This window comes from Xiphias gladius, chromosome 11 (genome assembly GCF_016859285.1).
Source record: "Xiphias gladius isolate SHS-SW01 ecotype Sanya breed wild chromosome 11, ASM1685928v1, whole genome shotgun sequence".
Lineage (NCBI taxonomy): Eukaryota > Metazoa > Chordata > Actinopteri > Istiophoriformes > Xiphiidae > Xiphias > Xiphias gladius.
In genome coordinates, this window is record NC_053410.1 from 8,520,508 (window position 1) to 8,536,792 (window position 16,285).

Below are 16,285 nucleotides of genomic sequence, written 5' to 3' on the forward strand. Positions count from 1 at the left end.
TGTCTCTCATATAGACATAATCACTCAGGACAAGATGTACTCTGGTGCACTTACAATATGGAGCACTTATTTTCTCATCTGTTCATATTAACAAACAGAGCCTCTGTGGGATCTGAATATGATAAATTATACTTTCAGAAATTAGAGGGGCCATCTGCTTCATGTTGGGGAGCGAATGTAGATACATATGGCAATTGGTAATAAGAAACACGAAACAGAAACTAACTCAGCAGAATATAATTAAAAGTAAAAAATAGGGAGTGAATTTCACATGAGTAACAGATTTTAAAAATGTGACTGTTCCACTTAAGGACTCATGAGACAAAGCAGGATCCTCCCTGAAACAGAATCTCTCAATTAAAAGGCTTATTCTCCACTTTAGTGTTATCAACTAAACTGAAGTACGAAAACAAAATCTCTTTGGACTCCTCTTTGAAACAAGATTAGTGTTTGCCAGCATAAGCTGTTCTACAAGTTTGGGAAGATTTACAACATGGATTTAAAAGGAGTGTAAATATGAGGTAAATTAAATATGTTGAATTATGCTTAAGATGCAACAGCGACACAGACTTAATTAAGAAAGTAATATCATGCAACCAAGACTTACAAAAGATTCAACTTTTATATAATAGTGTTAGTACAGGATTCAAATTTCTGTGTATTTTTGCTCTCCAGAAACTCAGAGAGCTTTACAGGTTCTGACAACAACCTTCTAAAACATAAAGACAAAAACACAGTAAATACCGTATTTTCTCCTTCCTTGAAATTATGATAAAAAACTGACTTAACTTCCTGTATCTCACGTATATAATAATTGCAAGTAAGTTTGAATACTATCAGAGCTTCCATTGATGTCACAATAAGACACATGGCTTGTCTGGGAAGCACCTAGTAATTTCTGTGAAGTTACAAGTTTCATGAATGAGTCTAATGATGTTCATGTAAAGACCATACGATTCAAACTAATGCTGACTGTTGTTGGCTTCATAAACATGAAAAACCTAGGCTTTATACAATTCTGTTTTTCGTTTAAGTCTACTATGTAGAAAAATTAAAACTGACAACAGAGACAGCATTACAGATTAATGGCATACTGGAAAACACAGTATGGACATTCAGCACACTTACAAAATGCAACTGCTACAAGAGAAGTGTGACTGACTTTAAATAACAGTGGCAAAACTTAAAACAATAATTTTATAACCTGTAGTGACTTCTAATTTAAGCTAAAGAGAGTTAACTGACCAAATAGTTCTTAAAAATGCCATAGGTAATAAAGCAAGTGAAAAGTAAGTGAATATCACACTAATACAAAGTTGATTCAAATTGAAAGCCCTTTACCAGCTCCATTAGCTAAAGTATATGGAATTGAGAGCAATACTTACTGGAGAATTATTGAGTGGTTAACTAATGATTGCTGCAGTGTAGAGTGAGAGAGAGAGTGGTCTGTTTGAACAATGACTGTATGAGTGAGTGTGTGTGTGTGTGTGTGTGTGTGTGTGTGTGTGTGTGTGTGTGTGTGTGTGTGTGTGTGTGTGTGATTGTGTTGGTTGAAATGGGGGAGCTGGTGCAATGGCGTAACCCAATCGGGCTGAGTGACAATACACGGGGGGGGGGCAGTCTATTCACTGGGAAGGAGAAAAGGACACACATTACACTTAACTGACACACACATGCATGCAACACAAGCCACACTCTCAAACAGAATCGCTTCCTGCCTTAAGCCTCTCTTTCTGTCTTTCACTTCCTCTTCACTGCTATATCTGATGTTAACAGTTTATTAGAGCAGATATAGAGGGCGTGCTCACACTATTTTAAAAACATGTAGACTGATAGGATCCTCTTTTAATGCTGAGGTCCATGTAACCTACATAAATACACAGTACAACACCCCCTGGAGCATGCCGCTTCACAAAACAAATCCAACATCACAACATCCATTCAGCAGTCAATGCTCCAACAGGGAATACATGCTTTCTACTCACCCACTTCCATAACTGAAGTAAACAAACCCATTCGTCTGATTTTTTGGAAAGCTTTTTAAGGGTTTCCAATCACCCTGCCACGCTTGCACATATTTACTCCAAAATGAGAATCTTTTTCAATCTCATTCTAACAGAAAAAAATGCTTTGCTAAAATCCAAAGAAAAATCTGCATGGTATAACATACAGAAATAGTTCCTAACTGACTGTTAAAAGAGCTGAAACACGAAGTCTTCCTTTTTAGGCTGGTGAAGACACAGCCAATGTATCCAGCCAGATGTGGTGAGAGATTTGAGTCTGCTCCAGTGTTTGATTAACCTCCCCCCACTTTCTTATGTCTACACTGGGTCCACACTAAACCGGCCTGGCAGAGACTGATTTTGCATCGCTGAGCTGTTTTACTATTGGTGTAGCCTCTAATCCTGTTACTCTGACTATCCACCACCAGTTAACTGGATCCCCCCAGTCCAACAGTAATTATACATACGCATATGGTAGGCAAACAGACACACATACAAGCTCTGAAAAAAAGCCTTTGTGTGCAATTGGATATACATTGTTATAAATACACACATACAGTCTGGTTGAAACTGAAATTGAATTGATTGAAAATGAATTGCTGAAATTTGTAACTTTAGACACAAACTACAGAAAATATGGTGGGTATGTTAAAGGTGCTATTTTTACTGATTCGACACACCATACATGGCTACAATAATATTCAAGACTTCAGTATTACATCCAGTTCCCAATGAAATCTGTGTCCTGTGGCCATTGTCATGTAAGACAAAATACACAAAGTTGTTCTGTATATTCACAGAAAAGGGTTTTAATTGTTGGTCTTACTACATTTAACTCTAAAGCAATTAATTTTCTACTTTATGTGCAGTGAAAACTGTTCGTGTAATGTGAAAACCTTTTTACAACGTTTACTCCAAGCCAAACCTGGTAAAATGTGACAAATATAGAGGCATCATTTGACAGTCAAATGTTTTCTTCCATTTACAGCACTAATGTTTTTGGAATGTGATATTGTCTTCAGAAATGTCCACTTCAATTATTTAAATCACTGTAGCCATAATTTTTTCCACTGCATGTTTGAATTATAGTCATGAGGAGATTATGTGTGCGATGATAGTTAGAAGTTTAAAATTGGAATACCTCCTACCTGAAATGGAGCTGTCATGTTTTTTGGTGGATGACTTGGTTTCCTGTTTGAAGGAGTTCTCATCATCTGCGTCTCCATCCCCCCACCAGGACGGCTGGCCGTACAGTGGGGTCCCACGAGGCAGAGCTGTAACATCCCCTAAGAAAGATGCACATATGCAGACACTTTTTAAGTAAGCCTTGCAGAATGTACACATTTTATTGTAGCTTCAACTGTGGCCTGTCATGTTTATTATGTACTTTACAAACTCTGGTACTGTCCACATAAACTGTTCATTGTACCATGGTGCCACAAAGTGAACACAGCTGCGCTTTGTGTATGTGTGTGTTTGTACATTAATTCCACTCTGGTCAGGTCTTGCACCACTGACCTATTTTCAGAACTTTAGCCAAGAGGATGGGCACACACATGTGCATACTCTGTACTCTGTATCATGCCCTTTCTCTCTCAGACACACATTTTTTAAATCAAAGAGGGACTTTCCGTTCGCGTCTCTCTCCACATTAGAATGAAAGTTGAGATGGTACAAGCATCCTGCGGCAACTTTATTTTAAAAATTGCACAGCACAATAGAAAAGTGGCAGTAAACATAGCTGAGAGAGAGGGGAATGACTTGCAACAAAGATATGCAGCCGGATTTGAACCAGTGATGTTGCAGCTTAGACCACTGTGTCAGAGCACACCTCATCCTGTGTTAGCTTCTCTCTGCTCTTTCCTCTTCCTTTACCTTCTTTTCCTTAAGTACCCCTTATCCTGAGCTACGTAAGTTTAATCACAGTATATCCAGATAATTATAGATGCTCTGTGCCAAATTGCGTGCAGTAAGTAGGGGCATTCTATATAAAAGCTACTGAATTTATGTTCTCCATGAGGTACAATATCTGGGTGAGGCATGGTATTACAGTAGTAATACTGCAGGATTACATCCTCAGAACCACAGAGAGGTTGTCATTAAAAGCATGTGCAGCAGATGGGATGACATGCAACACTGTACGTGTATGTTTGATTGTTTTTGGTCCAAATGTGCAAATGTATGTGCATGCCTGTGAATTTCATTGTATTTAAAGAAAGGTTGTGCTGGCAAATGGGTTTGCAATATGCAGGCACTCTGACCCTGTTATTGCTTAATCTGTGCAATAACAGAAGCCCCATGAGCCCTTGTTTCAACATCTGGAGATTATCCAGGACCCCTGCTAGCACCCCAGATTGGTCAGTGATGTCAATTATTAGGGACATCCTCAGACCTATACCACATTCGTGATATAACTCAGTGACTGTTGGTGTGGTGGTTAAAGCCCTTTCCCTAGTGACCATGTCCACACCCTAAGGGCCTGAATTAAAACCCCACCACACTTTATTTCACAATATTATGTCTGAAAATTTGTTTTCTTAGAGAAGAAATCCACCCTGAACGGCTTACCCACATCTTAAAAACACACACAGTGTATATATTTTACCTTGCTTTTCTGTGTGTTGCACAAATGTGGACCATGAAATGTCTCCATCTACAGTATATGAATGGATAACAGAGAAGCCAGTACTCTGAGGGTTGTAGAAAGTCACAATACATTCAAATTCTGTGAACTTGTCTAGAAACTATGACATTTTAGTACTTAGAGATTATTAGTATACTGTTTAAAATACTTTTCTATAGGTTAATATAAATGAATAAGGACATAGTCAATTGTTAGTACTTTTTGTGCTGCCATAAAATCTCTTACTCTGTTATAATTTCTGATCCTAACCCTATATTGGGATTAACACAGTTGCAAACTTTGACTGTTGGTATTGTCTGTATATTTTAAAGTAAAAGAAGAAATTAGTTGACTTGTGATAGTGAAACAGCAGATTCTTTAAATTCACATTGTATGTCTGGAACACACAATTCACAACCAACATTAAAATAAGTTCATACTATTTCTGAGAAAGTTTCCCCTTTGTTCTGTCTCTCACCTCCTATCTTGTCCTCTGCTTTGTGACTGTCCACAGGTTTAGGTGGTGGCTCTTTGAAGGACGTGACGCCATCTTTTGCTCTGCTCTCCCCTGGCCTCAGGGTACCACCACTGAGGGACTTCATTGTTTTTGTTGGGGTCTTCGTGGGAGACTTGCTTGTAGTTGTGGTGGTAGTGGTTTCACCATTGGATGCCTTCTTGCTGAGCTGGAGTCCGCTGGTGAACTTTTCATGCTAGAGGCAGATGAAAAAATACAAAAATGGATAGTTTAGAGTAGTGTAATACAACTTTTTATCATGGTGAATTCTGATACTTGGCAGTATGTGTCAGGTTATGTGTGTGTTTTCTTGCCTTTAGAGCCTCCTCAGGCACAGTGAGCTCTCCTCTCACCACCGTGAACAGGTTGGTATGTGAAACAGACAGGTTAGGGAAATACTGGCCACAAAAACACACATATGATTCATGTACACACACATGGATAGTTTACAGTATTTAAACAGATGCATGAAACAGTTTACTACTGCAAGCTTTAAATTCTACTATTTTTCTACAGTACACAGTAAAAAATTTGGCATCTTGGTAAGGATTAAAATAAAAACATTTAATGCTTAACAATGCTTGACATGTTTTTGGAATGATGAGCCCGCTGGTGAATGTGTGAGGGCTGAAGAGGTTCAGAAAAGATCAGAAAAGTGAAAGGATATCATATCCAAACCTCAGCTTGTCCTCCAACTTCAGAGTGATGTACATCTGCTCCTGGATGCGGACATCATTTACAAAGGTCTACAGAGGGAAGGGAAAGGCAAAAAACCAAGATGGTAAATTAAATAAAAAGAACAATAACATTAACATAAAATAAACACAAAATCAACTTTTCATTTATGTGTGAAAGGGAACAGTAAAAAAAGCTTTCTAATTTCTAAGAAGCTTCAATGTAAAAAAAAAAAAAGGAAAGTAAAGGAAGAAACAAGCATCTGATTAAACCTGTCCAAGTTGTGTCACACATAGAAGTGTTTGTGCTTCCAAGTGGAATTGCAACTAACAGTTATTTTAATTATTGATTATTGTGACAATTTTTTTCTCAGTTAATCAATCATTTCTGAAAATAGTGAAAATAGTGAAAAATACCAGTAATTAATTCCTAGAGCCCATGGCGACAACAGTCCAAACCCAAAAGATATTCAGTTTACTCACATATATTAAAAGGAAAAAGCAGCATATACTCACATTTGAAAAGATGGAACATGGGAATGTTGAAAAATTATTAAAACAATCAATTGCTTTAGCAAATTAGTTGCTGATTAACTTTCTGGCGATTGAGTGGAAATACCAACTCTTACTTAGATGTTATTCAGATATTTTTTTCTGGTTTTAAAAACTGTAACAATAAGGAGAAACTGTTGCTGCCAGGCAGTAATATTAAACTTACATGTGCTCAGTGAGGTCCTAGCATGCATGAAGCTATCGTGAACATTTGAATTAGCTGATCCTGGTGTTCCTTTATAAGAAAAAAAGTGTACACAGCCAGGACTAAAGGCCTAAGCATTGAACTCTGATTCCCCCCCCCCCATTCCCCCCTTTGCTCTCCTCCTTCTACTATGCAGCTCTGAAATAGATCAGGTTTCACTAAACTGCAAATGAAATTCTATCATACTTCCACTGCTGTTTTAATAAAACATTCCTGTCTCCTCTGTAGTGAGATGAAATCATGCCAGCTTAACAACACAGCGATGAAACATCTCATGTAAGACGGTAAATGGTGGCTCTGCCCAAACACAGCTTTTAACTCACTACTGTGGCAAATATCTACATATCCACTGACTCAGCAGGAGAAAACTTCCTCAGAATCCAGCCAAAGAAGCTGGATGGTTAATGACACAGCAGGAAGTGGCTCTGACTGTGGCTTCCTGTCTGACAACTGGAAAGGATGTGAGGGACATTCTGCATATGTGTTCAATCTGGTGTGCTGTCCCTGAGTGCTAATCACTACACATGAGCAACGCCATGTGGCAGCTGTAACCAGGTTTTATTGAGCTACAAGTGATTTACCATAATTCCCGAAATACCTTTTAAACAGACCATACAGTGTGTTTCTCCACACACTAGAAAAAAATTACAATCTAGAAAAAAAAATCACAATATCCACACCATATTTTTCAATAACCCTATTAAGACTTAATATTATTGGTTGCAAATATCAGCTCAAATTCCATTATTGAAATGATAATAATCAGATTTCATTCATTATTACAGGATAATACATCCGTCTCTGATATACCATGCACTCCTTTTTCTGCCTCCTGTACAATGGTTTCCTTCCTGCCTACTCTCCTGCCGTGTTTACAAAATTTTGATGTAGTTGTTTTCTCATGTTAATCTCTCTACTTACATCAATTTGGGAGTGACAGCAGGTGTCAAGGTGTTTTGAGTTTTAGTGGCAGAGCGACCCTTTGGTTTATATTTGAATCAAAGACTGTGCCCGTAAGTAGTGTTTTGCATAATTAGGTTTAGATTCAAATTGATCTCAGGTCTGATATAAATCCTCATTGACACAGAGATTGATTAGGTCCTACTTCCATTGACTGCCAAAAATAATTTAACCTCCAAACCTTCACAACCTCCCTCATCTCCCTTCTACTTTCGCCTTGAAGGATTTTTTCCTATCTATCTCTTGATTTCTCTCCACCTTTGCATTCTCTCTCCATCTCCTTCTAAACCTTCTATTTTTCCTCCTCTAGCTGGTTAAACTATTATTATTCTATTATCTCTCCCCATCCCTCTTCCATCACGTGACCCCCTTCTCTCCTCTATTCTTTTTGGTCCTGTTTTCATTCTCTCTTATACTTTTATCTTCATCCTAACCTCTCTCTGTTTTCCACATTTCTATCTGTGTACTCACCCCATTCAGGCTTCCCAGGTCCTTGACCTTGTGTTCATCAGTCCCAGACTCGTAGTTGATGACTGCATGCTGCTTGTCCACGCTGCGTGACTTCAAACAAAAACAAAAGCAAACATTAACCTAGTGGTAACAGTTTTGAACTTAATGTGATTATTGAGATCTGGTCATTAAGATAAGATGTCGTTGGTCCAGATTTATTACCAGGCAGAGGAAAATATTAGTTTTACTCTTCATCTGTGCTGCTCTACTTCAAAATTTCTTCGCATAGCTTTTTTGTACACCTGTGCTGCATCAAGGCTACAGGGAAAGTGAGTCTAAACATAAACTGCATAATAGCAACTGTTTTTCTCACAAACCATTAGAGGGCTGTGTGTGACAGGAGCAAACTGTGCTACGTTAAAGCTTTTTGGAGGTATGAGCATCTTATGTCAAGAATGGAGCCTTGATAGCAAGTCTCAATGTTACTATGTATGATATCTACTATGATATCAACTCTATTCAATGATATCAACTATTTCAATGTCTCAGACAGTAGTCATGTACTGACACCTTCACACTGATGCACAGCTGTACACACACACACACACACACACACATACACACACACACCTGCACACGCAAATACACAAAAGGAAAACAGTGGAGTAATGAAGGGCTTTGAGTCAAAATATTGATTTTCTGCAGTGTCCAGACATGAGCCCATCAGCTGTTTTGAGGATAAATTGTTTCCAGCACAAACACTGTATTGTGGAATCTGACAAAAAATCCCTCTCCTGTATCAATGTTAAAGAACATATCTAGAAGTATGCTTTGACACTGATTGGTGAGAAAATTTGCTGTGGTCTCCAAATGTCTGTTAGAACGCCCTTTGTATACATCAATAAAATATAAGAAACAAAGTAACACGTCGCCCTGGAACTGTTTGTTTTTATGTTTGCTTTAGCAGATCCTATTTTAATTTTAATTTGAGTGACTCAAAAGTCTGCTGTGTCTAAGTTCTATGTTGAAATTCAGCATAACGTCTGAAGAAATTAGGAATTTCTCAGCAATCAGTTCATCATTTGGAGTGATTGTACTTCAGTTTTCAGCTTTCATTTTCTCCAATACTAACTAAATGCAGTGGTTATATCCGATAAATATGTTAATATGCATAAACATGGGTAAATCTAACAAATCCAGTAATGGTGCTTAAGTGTTGTGCAACTGAAACAGTTGTCTGACTCATGAATTCCACAACATTGGAGTGAAAAAAAAAAAATTTAAACCAAAAAATAAGTTATATGGTCAATATGATCAAGCCAAGAATGAGTTTATTGTACTGGGGTCAATCAATGCTGATTTTGAGAGCTGAATCTCATATTCAAGCCTCATATGACTCTTTAACATAACCTAATCACTTTCCTTGTTTAAACAAGAAGCACACTCATGCTGAACTAAAAATGTTAAGATAATGCTGAAGTAAAGCCAAAGGAAGAAATGCCAGAGAGCCAACCAATTGAACAGATTACCTTAGTGAGATTAGGCCAGATCAAACAGGATAGAAAGCAACTGAGCTGCCTGTTGTAATTCACACCACAGGGGAGAGCAGACTCATGGTGTTACAGATACTATATACCGCTGACCAACTGAATTTAAGTAGATGTAGTGTTTTTAGAGTACAAATGTGGAGTAGCTCTACATAACTAAAAAGTGAGTGTCAGCCAAGTAAAAACACATCCAAAGTGAAAACAAACTTTTCAAAACAAGCAGATACAGAAAACTTGTGTATAAAGGCAGAGAGTGAAAGAGAAAGAGAAGGGACATTATGATAAAAAGAGGAAGAGATAAAGACATGAGGCAAGGCAAATTTGATTTCAAACAACACATACACACACACAGACACCAACACCCACCCACCCACCCACCCACCCACCCACACACACACACACACACACACACACACACACACACACACACACACACACACACACACACACACACACACACACACACACACACACACACACACACTTCCGATCAGTTAAGCTATGAGACAAAAGATGTACTTCTGAAAGACAGTAAATGTGGCAAAAATCCTCAATGATATATTTTATCCAGTTCATTGCTACCCAGAGGAAAAAAAAAATATGATTCAGGCTGACATCATGGAGACTGTGTTCCTGTATTCACTATGCTCCTTCCCTTTTTCAATAAATAATTAAAGTAAGAATCCATTCCGATCACAGTTTGTAAATAACACAACTGTCAAAACCATATATATGTGCGTGTGATTGATGGAAAAAAACAAGCTGCTGGCTAATTTTGTAGGATGACACCAAAACATTTACAAAAACACTCACTCAGGCCATTCATGTAACTAGTGTGTGAGAAGTCTTTGTCTGAGAGTTCCTTTAAAGTGCCAGTAGCCTCTCCTCAGTGATGTAAAAGTAAAGATTGTGTCAAGGTCAGGTCCGTTGATGAAGGCTCTTGTAGGTTGGTTTAGTGTCTGAATTTGACTTTTTCCTAGCAGCAAAAGTATATTTGCCTCTTAAATAACACCCAGCAATCATAACAACTGTTAAGATTTAGAGGGGAGCTATCATTAACCTAAGTGTTTTCAATGAGTATTTTTAGGTCAGGCCAGTAACGATGCTAGTGAAAAGGTAGTGGGGAAGACTTTGGGAAGAAGACAGTGGCTGGACGAATCCCCTTTGCCCCAGCCTAAATTAACTGAAAGCTTTTCTGATAAACTGACAGGCAGGCAAATCTTTATCACTTTAATGGCAGGGCTGAGCAGGTCTTCTGTACTGGTGAGCCTGGATAACACAGTCATACATTCATTTGAAGTTTGATATTTTTTCTGCAAGCGAGTGTGTTTGTGTTTTTCTTGTTGCATGACACAAACAGCCCTTAATGTTTAGCCATGTGATGGGGCCTTGGCTCATTAAAGCAGTCACATGGAGGACTACTGTAAGCAGCTACACAAATTCTCAAACAAACCCACACATACACAAAGTCAAATTATGTCCTCAATTTGGAAGATTTCCCTTATCTTTCCATCATTCCAAAGACATCACAAGGATAGGAATACAAAAACACAGAAACACACATTAATATGCAGGAACAGAAGACCCTCAGGTGATCATAGCCATATTGAGGAAAACTGTTTGTTAAACAGATCTTCTACAACTCTACATGCTTTAGTAAATGCCCCTAATTACTGCTCTCTTGAAAATACAAGAACATGTCCTTGTAACACTCCTAGGCTACAAAGAAGTTGTGTTTCAATGTGCTTCAAAACTTCAAGTAGCATTTGTGTCATCTCCATTTACACTGTTTGAGCAACATTTTTAATAAACTTAATAAACGTACTTACATCAAAACATAAAACCCGATCTTCTTAACAGATTTTTTTCTGTTTCAATTTTAAAAATGCAGACATAGACTCAAACTAAAATAATATCATAGGATACTGACTGTTTTGTATGTATTTGACCCAAGAAATATGTTGGCCAACATGAGGCCCCTAAGAAATTTACCTCAGTTGAGAAATAGGTTGTTTTTTTTCAGTTGAGCTAACGAGCTAAAATGTTTTCTGTTCAATGCCTATTCCTTTGTGTTTCTGAAACTAGTATCAAAAACAGTAGATCCAACTACATGTAATATTTGGGAGGTCTGTGAAATGATAAAGCTAGGCAATACTACACTGACAATTTTTAGGTGGATAAACTCTCTTTCACAACTTAAGAGTTTAAAGTTATCATGCAGGTTGTTAGTAATGGGCTAGAGAAGCCATGGTAGGGTTGCTGATGTACAGTAAATAAAGCCAACTTCTCAAGTGAAAATGAAAGTTTACAGAAAAAAAAGGTAATGATACTGTCCACTTGGATTTAAAAAAAATGGAACTTTTAATTGGTCATGAACTATTTTTCATACACGAATGAAATCCATTTTAAATGCTTTTATTCTATTTATGCTTTCCTCTTCAACCCATAAATCCCATTACTGGATTAGATTTCTACATACCTCTGATTTTATCATGTTAGGAGCAATTCCACCAGTGGCACTAAATAGTATCCAGAAGGCATGGAGCATGATTTATTTTCACTAATAATGATTATATTATTAAAAAAAATACAAAGTGCAAACTAATAAGGAATCTAATTTAATGTGATAATAGTATACAGTACAGCCACAGAAACGTCATAAGATAGTAAGGCCAATCTGAAAAGTGAGGCTAATTTTCACCAACAAAGTAGAAATGAAATGAAAAATATAAGTGAGAGTCTTGAATGTCTTCTCTATGGTCAGACTATCAGACAGGCACTGGTACCAGTAACAACTTCTCTCAACATGTAATGTCATAACAGAGGGTGCTGCAGCCATGGATGCACCCTCTACCCACTACAAACGACTCAGCCAGATAAAATCTAACTCAAGAGGTATCTGTCCCACTTTCTATTAATAGTGCAGTGACCAGAGGTACACATGAGCATACTCGTGGTCTCTGGAAGCATGCACAGCTGCAAAGACACCACTTCAGTACACACACAGACACACAAACATGCAGACATATAAACATGCTTTGCTACTGCAAGAGCAACAGCACGAGGGCTCCTTTGTAGTGTCCTCAGACAGACTCAGTAAACGGTTATCTTATGACACAGATTGGTGTGAGGTCGGCAGCATATTTAGGTGGCTGACAGGTATCCCTAAATGAGAGTCAGGCTCTTTGTGTTCACCAGTTTTCATATTATCTTAAAGCTTATTTATGTGTAAGTCACTAAGAGTCTAGATACTGTGGGAGTACCATTTTTTCTTTGAATAGCTACAGAAAGAGAGCAAGTTCACAAATTAGATAAAGTGAAAATCCAACAGACATATCTTGTCTGTTCGTGCTCACCTGTAGCATGAGCTCGCAGTCATCCCGGCCGACAAAGATCATTTCTCGGGGGAGTCGGTGGCGAGTGCCCCCACTGCTCACCAGGAACCAGGAGGTCACACTCATCTCTGCACCTTGCTGTTTGCTGCTTCTGGTACACACCTATATGTCCTCATATTATGATATAAACATCCATTTTTCATGAATATCCATATTCAACCATTCCTCAAGCACCTACTAAAACAGTTCTGAGAATGATCCTGAGTCTCATAATCAAAATTAATCTTAGTAGATTACCTCTAAAAATTAATTGAGTTTATTTTAGTGAGTTGTACAACAAACCTCTGGTCCAGGTAGCACACTGCTGATAGACCACTGACAGCAGAACACAGCTAGGCCATCCTGAGAGAAGAAAAGAAAGGGGGAGCTTTTAGTTCTCTTTTCTCTTTTATTTATACTCACAGAGGCAGACAAACACATAAATCCAGTTTGTTTGCATCATGGTATGATTATGAGTGAACATAATGTGAACATATGAAAGTACATATGAAAAGATGAAGTACGACAGCAGAATCATAGTCAAAGTGTAAACAATGGTAGAGAGACACTGAATCAAAACACTCCATCTTGCTTCATTTTGTTTCGCTGGTAGCAGGAATGAGATTGAGTGGGCGGTCTTGCAATGCAATGCCTCACTGTCCACGCTTGGAAATGAACACTAAGCCAGCCAGTAAGATACATCCTTTCTCTCTCTCTGCCTGCCCTGATCATTGCCAGATGTTAGAAGAGGAAGTGATGTAGGAATGTTGGCTGGCCTCACGAGCAGGACATTAATGTTCCCTCCTGCCTCCCTCCTCCCCCTGCTCTCCTTTAGATGAGCTGGAAAGGAGGTCAAAGCCAGCCACTCCGACTTTCTAACTGCCCGGGCCTAAAAGAACAACATTCAGCAGAACTAAATGACGGGCATGTTATCTGTATGGCTGTTTTCTAACTGACTGGCTACACAACATGTTAGTAGTTTGGTTTAATGGCTGGTTGAGGGAATGGTGGGATTGATGCTGTCTGACCGAGCAACTTACTTTTTCATAATTGAATTTTTCAGTGTCACAAGATGACAACAACCTCTCAGAGTCAACTGGCGAGTCTGTTGTTAAAAGACTGCTGCATTTGGTTACACCTTGATGTTTATGTTTGTACCAAAGCTTAGACAGTTTTAATGCTTTTCATAATTATTTATTTCAAAATTAAACATGGGGTTCAAAGGGAAGCTTTTCATGGTAATTTTAAGTGGCACTAAAATAACAGGAGATCTGTCATGTGTATAAAGTGCCAAGAAGGGCCCATCAGAGAGGGAATTAAAGATTATTGAGCTAAGCTCTTGCTCACTTGACCTCATAAGTACTTCGTACACCAACTCAATAATCCCCTGGGTAAATTTTCTTTTCAAATTTTAATCAACTGCACACCTCTTACGGTTCCTTGCTTGACGCTGTTGGGAACGTGACTGTACAAACAGTTGTCTCTGATGTAAAAGGGATCAGATTTTTCAACCCAGTAACTATTTTATATGATGTGTGAAACATTTAACGAGGAAATTTTAGACAGTTGTAAAGTACTGTGACATACGTAATCCTTTGCAACATGCAGTCATAGATAAGTGTTTTTCTTTAAACATATTTTTGACATTTTTGCCTTAACAGTGTTAGCGAAGATTGTGATTAAATATGTGGACTAAGAGAGAACAGAAGACCTGCGACAAAGGTCACTGGATAGATTGGTTGCGTCTAGAATGGACCTGACTTCTGGACCAAACTTTATTTCTTATTCCCATAAGAAATGATCAGTAAAACAAAAATAAAAGTAACCATTTAGTGTATTAAATTACCTATAACAGTAAAAATAACATAAAATTCATGCTAACCTTAACCAGATTAAATCTTTATAATTTGTATCTTTCACCAAAATAACTCAAACTAATATTAATTAAATAACTAAATTCAAGGAAAGAGGGACCACAGATGCAAGATTTGATTAACTTAAATCCAAATAAATCATCACTGGCCAGATTACGACCCAGAATCTCATGCTTTTATGATGTTCATCCTCTGCTTTGTCACCATCTATAGCAGTGTTCACCAACGACGGCAACATTGCAGTTTCATGAAAACACTACGTGTCAGATATAATGGAAATAGAACAGATATTCTGTTTGGATGCTACACTGGAACAACACGCTACACACACATTATCAGAGAAAGCCTACAACAACAGCACTACCATTACACTACAATTATGTGTGTTTGCCCCTCCTAACTGTAACCAAAGCATCAGAGAGCTTGCTGTCTCAATAACCACTGCAGACTCACTGTAGACTGCAAAGTTAACAAGAATGTGGTTGAGGAGCCTGAGCACGATGCATACCAGCCTGTGTGGTGCCATTAAAAAACCTTCTCACATCACACATGAAAGAAATGGCACAGCTAGAGGTATGCAGTGGTAGGTCTGCCTAAGGAGACACAGCTGAGAAGGAAATTCTGTCTGCTTTACATGTGTTCTTTATAGTCCTAATGTTAAACGATCAGTTCACCCAAATTTAAAAAAAACATATTTTCTCACTTAACTTCAGTGATGTCTAGCCACGCAAATAGGTTGGGCTAGATTTTGAGATATCTGTTGGATTTCTGCCTCCACCCCAGTACAATGGAGGTGAATTAAATTAAATCTGTGGTGCTCACAGCACTGAAAAATTACAATTAGAAAAATCAACAGCAACAAATTTGAAAAACAATACTGTCCCTGTTACTCTGAATATTCAATGACAAATATTCTCTGACTCCAGCATCATAAATGTGAGGACTTGCTGCTTATTTTTGTTGTATTTGATAGTTAATTGAATATCTTTGGGTTTTGAAGAGTTGGTCAGGAATAACAAGCAATCCCCTTAGGTTATGCGAAATTCTAATCCACATTTTTCACTATTGTTTGACATTTCATATAATTCGTTCTTCTAAATTAATCAATTAACCGTGTGGTATATACATATAATGGCAGAAAATATTGAAAAATGCCTGGTGTAATTTCCCAGAGTTATGTCTTCAAGTGGCTTATTTTGTTTGACCAACGGTCCAAAACCCAAAAGTAAAAACTGTTTGGGAAAATATAAGAAAAAAATATAAAAATATATAAATATATATATATAAATATTTTTTTCGTCATTTTGGAGAACAATCATTCCAACCACTTTGCTCTAGCCAACTATAGTCCATCCAAATATACCGCAAATTTTCAGAAAATCACAAAAGATAAAGCAAATTTATGCGCATTTCCATCCACTACTCTTCATTAAATACTAGGAGTTGGTTAATCAAACCAATCTAACGTGATGGAAAACTTGGTGATGCTACCACATCGTCCTCCATACA

General features: G+C 37.8%; 1 protein-coding gene across 7 annotated transcripts in view; it reads right to left on the reverse strand.

Moving 5' to 3' along the window:
- Nucleotides 1-16,285, reverse strand: part of cep170aa (centrosomal protein 170Aa) — a 43,932-nt gene that overhangs the window by 18,882 nt on the left and 8,765 nt on the right. For 6 of the 7 annotated variants that reach the window (XM_040138735.1, XM_040138732.1, XM_040138734.1 and 3 more), the window contains exons 2-8: nt 13,206-13,265; nt 12,885-13,025; nt 8,003-8,092; nt 5,808-5,886; nt 5,455-5,513; nt 5,105-5,336; nt 3,152-3,289 (exon numbers count right to left, since the gene is read on the reverse strand). In XM_040138735.1, coding sequence (XP_039994669.1) covers nt 3,152-3,289; nt 5,105-5,336; nt 5,455-5,513; nt 5,808-5,886; nt 8,003-8,092; nt 12,885-12,989 — 703 coding nt within the window. In that variant the 5' untranslated portion in view covers nt 12,990-13,025; nt 13,206-13,265. Of the gene's footprint in view, nt 1-3,151; nt 3,290-5,104; nt 5,337-5,454; nt 5,514-5,807; nt 5,887-8,002; nt 8,093-12,884; nt 13,035-13,205; nt 13,266-16,285 lie in introns of all 7 variants that reach the window. The other variant, XM_040138730.1, reaches the window with a different exon arrangement.